Here is a 6,285-nt window from a genome sequence, read left to right on the forward strand (position 1 = left end):
GGGCCGAGGTGATGGACCGCGGTGCCCACCGCTCTCGGATAGGGGGCTTCACGTCATTCCGGGTCCTCCTGGCCGGTCTTGCCATATTAGGGCTTCCTGCTTCCCATATATGGCCATGTACGTCACGACGGAGGCGGGCCCGTGGCGTTCCAGACCCTTCAAATAGAGGCGGATCCGGGGAGTCGCGAGAGATCCCAGCGCGCAGAACTTGGGGAGCCGCCGCCGCCGCCAGCTACCGTCGTCGCCAGCTTCCGCCGCCGCAGGACCGGCCCCTGCCCCAGCCTCGGTAGCAGCGCCGCGTCCACACCGGCCGGCGGCGAGGGCGACCCTGGAGGCCCCACCAGCTCTCGCCACAGTGTCCCCCGCGTCCCGCATGTGACCCGGCCAGCCCCCCGAGAGTGTGTCCCCCGCAGCCACGGCTCCGGGCTGCGCCCACCCGCCCCAGCACCAGCTCTCCAGCCCGCCCGTCCGGGATGGCCGCAACCAAGGCCGAGATGCAGCTGATGTCCCCGCTGCAGATCTCCGACCCGTTCGGCTCCTTTCCTCACTCGCCCACCATGGACAACTATCCTAAGCTGGAGGAGATGATGCTGCTGAGCAACGGGGCTCCCCAGTTCCTCGGTGCCGCCGGGGCCTCGGAGGGCAGCGGCGGTAACAGCAGCAGCAGCAGCAGCGGGGGCAGTGGAGGTGGAGGGGGCGGCAGCAGCGGTAGCAGCAGCGGCGCCTTCAACCCTCAGGGGGAGGCGGGCGAGCAGCCCTACGAGCACCTGACCGCAGGTAAGCGGTGGCCTACGCCGAGGATTAGCCCCTTCGCCACCATCCTGGCGACCAGTCCTTCCCCACCGCCTTGCAGCGCCCCCTTCACCGCAGCAGCAGTGTTGCTGGACCTCAGGGATGCAACTGGGGTTTCCCTTCGCTTCCTCAGGGTCATGTGTTAGAGGGATACCTGGGGACATCCACCCTCACCCTCACCCTCCTCGTCCCTAGCGGTGCGCAGAGGAGCTAGCTTCTGTTTTGGATGGAGAGCTCGGGCTGCGTGGGTGGGTGGAGAGGGGGGAGGGCTTGTTTTGAAGAGCAGGGCTGCGCCCCCCTTTCTCCAGACAGGCTTGCGTTGCCAGCCGCCTGTCCCCAAGGAAGGGCCGTGATCCGTGCCCAGGGATGTCCTGGCAGCCGGGGGCAGGGGGCGCGCACTAGCCGCGGCGGAAGGGGTGCTGGCGGGAATCCCTCCGTGGCGCAGCCGCCGCTGCGGAGCGCTGTGAGCTGCAGTGGAGGGGGATTCTCCGTGTTTGCGTCAGCTGTTGTTGAAATGGGCTCTGCCGCTGGAGCCGGTCCAGGAACATTGCAATCTGCTGCTATCAATTATTAACCAGCTCAGGAGTCAATGGTAGCCAGCCCGACCTCTTGCCTGGCAGCTCAGGCGCTTCTCGCTCCCCAGGGATTGCTCTCCAGTAACCAGGCCTCCCCCTTCTCTCTCTCTCCTGCCAGAGTCTTTTCCTGATATCGCTCTGAATAACGAGAAGGTTCTGGTGGAGACAAGTTACCCCAGCCAAACCACCCGGCTGCCCCCCATCACCTACACTGGCCGCTTCTCTCTGGAGCCTGCACCCAACAGTGGCAACACCTTGTGGCCTGAGCCCCTCTTCAGCCTGGTCAGCGGCCTCGTGAGCATGACCAACCCACCGGCCACCTCATCTTCAGCACCATCTCCGGCAGCCTCCTCCTCCTCCTCCGCCTCTCAGAGCCCACCCCTGAGCTGCGCGGTACAGTCCAATGACAGCAGCCCCATTTACTCAGCGGCACCGACGTTCCCCACACCTAACGCGGACATCTTCCCCGAGCCACAAAGCCAGGCCTTTCCAGGCTCCGCGGGCGCCGCGCTCCAGTACCCTCCTCCCGCCTACCCTGCTGCTAAGGGTGGCTTCCAGGTCCCCATGATCCCTGACTATCTGTTTCCGCAACAGCAGGGGGACCTGGGCCTGGGCACCCCAGACCAGAAGCCCTTCCAAGGCCTGGAGAGCCGAACCCAGCAGCCTTCCCTCACTCCACTGTCCACCATCAAGGCCTTTGCCACGCAGTCGGGCTCCCAGGACTTGAAGGCCCTCAACACCACCTACCAGTCCCAGCTCATCAAACCCAGCCGCATGCGCAAGTACCCCAACCGGCCCAGCAAGACGCCCCCTCACGAACGCCCCTACGCATGCCCGGTGGAGTCCTGTGACCGCCGCTTCTCCCGCTCAGATGAGCTCACCCGCCACATTCGCATCCATACCGGCCAGAAGCCCTTCCAGTGTCGCATCTGCATGCGCAACTTCAGCCGCAGTGACCATCTCACCACCCACATCCGCACCCACACAGGCGAGAAGCCCTTCGCCTGCGACATCTGTGGGAGAAAGTTTGCCAGGAGCGATGAGCGCAAGAGGCATACCAAGATCCACTTAAGGCAGAAGGACAAAAAAGCAGACAAAGGTGTTGTGGCCTCTTCTGCCGCCACCTCCCTCTCTTCCTACCCGTCCCAGGTGGCTACCTCCTACACGTCCCCAGTTACTACCTCTTATCCCTCCCCAGCCACCACCTCATATCCATCACCTGTGCCCACCTCCTACTCCTCTCCCGGGTCCTCAACCTACCCATCCCCTGTGCACAGTGGCTTCCCCTCACCCTCGGTGGCCACCACATACTCCTCCGTTCCCCCTGCTTTCCCGGCCCAGGTCAGCAGCTTCCCTTCCTCAGCTGTCACCAACTCCTTCAGCGCCTCCACAGGGCTTTCGGACATGACAACAACCTTTTCTCCCAGGACAATTGAAATTTGCTAAAGGGAAAGGGGAAACAAGGGAAAAGGGAGAAAGAAACACAAGAGACTTAAGGGATAGGAGGAGGAGATGGCCACAGAAGGGGTTCCTCTTAGGTGAGATGGAGGTTCTCAGAGCCAAATCCTCCCCCTCTACTCCACCCCAGCGACGGAGGGGAAGGTCTGTTGGCCTGCAATCCTTTCGCCCACTTGCCCTTCCTCCCCAGTTCCTACTCCCTTTGACTTCAGCTGCCTGAAACAGCCATGTCCAAGTTCTTCACCTCTATCCAAAGAACTTGATTTGCATGGATTTTGGATATATCATTTCAGTATCATCTCCATCGTATGCCTGACCCCCTGCTCCCTTCAATGCTAGAAAATCAAGTTGGCAAAAATGGGGTTTGGGCCCCTCAGAGCCCAGCCCTGCACCCTTGTACAGTGTCTGTGCCATGGATTTTGTTTTTCTTGGGGTACTCTTGATGTGAAGATAATTTGCATATTCTATTGTATTATTTGGAGTTAGGTCCTCACTTTGGGGGGGGAAAAAAAAAAGAAAAGCCAAGCGAACCAACGGTGATCCTTTATTTTGTGATGATGCTGTGACGATTAAGTTTGAAGCTTTTTTTGAAACAGCAGTCCTTGGTATTAATCAGAGCATGTGTCAGAGTGATGTTCCGTTAACCTTTTTGTAAATATTGCCCGACTGTACTCTCACATGTGACAAAATATGGTTTGGTTTTTCTTCTTTTTTTTTTTGAAAGTGTTTTTTTTGTCCTTTTGGTTTAAAAAGTTTCACGTCTTGGTGCCTTTTGTGTGATGCGCCTTGCTGACAGCTTGACATGTGCAATTGTGAGGGATGTGCTCACCTCTAGCCTTAAGGGGGGCAGGGAGTGATGACTCGGGGGAGGCTTTGGGAGCAAAATAAGGAAGAGGGCTGAGCTAAGCCTCGGTTCTCCAGAATGTAAGAAAACAAAATCTAAAACAAAATCTGAACTCTCAAAAGTCTATTTTTTTAACTGAAAATGTAAATTTATAAATATATTCAGGAGTTGGAATGTTGTAGTTACCTACTGAGTAGGCGGCGATTTTTGTATGTTATGAACATGCAGTTCATTATTTTGTGGTTTTATTTTACTTTGTATTTGTGTTTGCTTAAACAAAGTGACTGTTTGGCTTATAAACACATTGAATGCGCTTTATTGCCCATGGGATATGTGGTGTATATCCTTCAGAAAAATTAAAAGGAAAATAAAATAGCTGTGGTTGGGTGCGTGTTTCCTGGGCTAGAGGTGGGGGCCCTTTTGCCATCTCTTTTTTTCTTTTTTTTTAAGATTTATTTATTGAGAGAGGGAGAGAGAGAGCATGGGGGGAGGGGCAGGGAAAGAGGGTCTTCAGCAGACTCCACGTGGGGTTGGAGGCAGGGTTTGAGTTGGGGCTCCATCTTACCATGGGAGATCAGGACCTAAGCTGAAACCAAGGAGTCAGATGCTTAACCACTGTGCCACCCAGCACCCCTCCCCCCCCCTTTGCCATCTTTATTGAGGGCTTTGAGGGGCTTTTACAGAGACAGCGAAATTCTTTTTTTTTTAAGATTTTATTTTTAAGTAATCTCTGCACCCAACATGGGGCTCAAACTCACAACCGGGAGATCCAAGAGTCACATGCTCTACTGACTGAGCCATCCAGGCACCCCCAAGACAGGGAAATTCCACTCGGAGTTGTGTCTGCTGTGTGTCACTGGAGTGAATTCTTTGAGAACTGTGTGTGGGTCTCTTCTTGACACTGGGCCTCAATCTGGCGGACTGCAGCCTTATCTTGGTTAATTAAAGCTAAAGAAGGCCACAGGTAGAAGCGGAACATGAGTGCCCGGAGGCAGTGCTATTCTCTTGGCCCCAAATGTTTGGCTGGCCCTGCCCCGCATTCTCTACCCAGGGTTGGGGAAAGCTATGTTCTTGGGAATCCCTGCTATATACACTTGGAGATAAACGGTGGCCACAAGGGCTTTGGGAAGTAGTAACAAGGCTGGAGCTGACTCAGCCTCTCCTGCCCATCCTCCATGTCCCCAGAAACCTGAGGGCATCGAAGAAGCCTAGAAGAGGTGAGGGCCAGTTCTCAAGCCAAGAATCCTTCCAGGAAGAAATCTCATTACTTGCCAGCTGGAGCTGGGATCCTTGGCAGCTTCCAGGAATACAGGGCAGAGTGGGCAGGAGGCTGGCCTGGTATTTAAGTTTCCCTTCCAGACCAAGTCTGTCCCATTGTGTAGGAGGCCTGAGGTGCCTAGGTTCCCTGGCCCCAGCTCCCTGATGGTGCACACTCACGGCTGGAGCAATTCTTAGGGGCCTATTAGCATCTGTCTACTCTGTGAGAGACCTTGAGCTGGTCACAACAATGCAGATTGTCGGTTGAGGAGACAGAGATGTAAGCCAAAAATTGTAACATGGTGTTATGTTATATAATGTGGACAAGCGTGGGACTCTATGAGAGCACGGGGAAGGATACCCAACCCACCCAGGAGCTTAGGAAAAGTGGAAAAACTGAGTTGGGAAGGGTAAGTAGGAGTCAGCTCAATTGACTTGCTTTGTATATGAGCCAGGGAGGGTGTTGGTGACTCTTTGCCTGGGAGAGTGAATGGATAGACTATTGAATGCAAGCACTACCTTCAGCCCTGACTTGAGCCTTTTATGAACTGGTCAGACACTACTGTCCATTGGGTATTTGGGTACAATAGATTTGATTTCCTGGACTTCCCAAGCCTTGGCTTCCCTCTCAACTTCTGATCCTCCCGTCAAGGACAGGGAAGTATCTTCTATACCCAGTATGGCTATCAGGCCTTGAGTGGGGTTGAGGTCTAATCCTGCTTCACTCCTTCTCCCTCTGAGGGTCTCCCAGGTTACCCATCAACACGGCTCCTGGAACGTGTGCATTTCCAGCCATCTCCTGGCATTAGCCCAATTCTTTCTTTTCCATTCTAGCCCTCAACCACCAACACTGTTGATCTCTGCCCTTTCCCATGATACCAGACTCCTCAGCCCGGAGCACGAGGAACCAAGCCACCTTTTCTAGCTAAGGGCACATCCCCGTGAGCCTCCTGGCAAAATTGCCAGGTCCTGATGAGACAATATTTGTATTGACACACCTTTTCCCAGCCCCACCTACCCCTCCCCATCTCACTGTGGGCCCAGGAACACAAGTCCATGCCTGTTACACAGTCTTAATAATTTCTCACCACAGACTACCAAGGCGGTGGGGAGGGGGGGAGCAGCCCAAGGGGAGGGAGAACATGGCAAGAATAAAATAGGAAAGGGCGCCTGGGTGGCTCAGTCAGTTAAGCGACTGCCTTCGGCTCAGGTCATGATCCTGGAGTCCCTGGATCGAGTCCCGCATCGGGCTCCCTGCTCGGCAGGGAGTCTGCTTCTCCCTCTGACCCTCCCCCCTCTCATGTGCTCTCTGTTTCATTCTCTCTCTCTCAAATAAATAAAATCTTTAAAAAAAAAAAA

At 55.1% G+C, this 6,285-nt stretch overlaps 1 protein-coding gene across 1 annotated transcript; it reads left to right on the forward strand.

The window, feature by feature from the left end:
- Positions 1-200: 200 nt before the first annotated feature.
- EGR1 (early growth response 1) lies at positions 201-3,983 on the forward strand. The gene is made up of 2 exons (XM_021701749.2): positions 201-777; positions 1,486-3,983. Exons 1-2 carry the CDS (start codon positions 474-476, stop codon positions 2,811-2,813), a joined length of 1,632 nt encoding a protein of 543 aa, XP_021557424.1. The 5' UTR covers positions 201-473; the 3' UTR covers positions 2,814-3,983.
- The last annotated feature ends 2,302 nt before the right edge of the window (positions 3,984-6,285 follow it).

The sequence above is a fragment of the Neomonachus schauinslandi genome, chromosome 7 (assembly GCF_002201575.2).
Source record: "Neomonachus schauinslandi chromosome 7, ASM220157v2, whole genome shotgun sequence".
Lineage (NCBI taxonomy): Eukaryota > Metazoa > Chordata > Mammalia > Carnivora > Phocidae > Neomonachus > Neomonachus schauinslandi.

Excerpts from the sequence above, each read along its gene's own strand:
- EGR1 (XM_021701749.2), top strand. The coding sequence starts at position 474 with ATGGCCGCAACCAAGGCCGAGATGCAGCTGATGTCCCCGCTGCAGATC. Across the intron at positions 778-1,485 it reads CTACGAGCACCTGACCGCAG|AGTCTTTTCCTGATATCGCT; the intron begins GTAAGCGGTGGC and ends CTCTCCTGCCAG.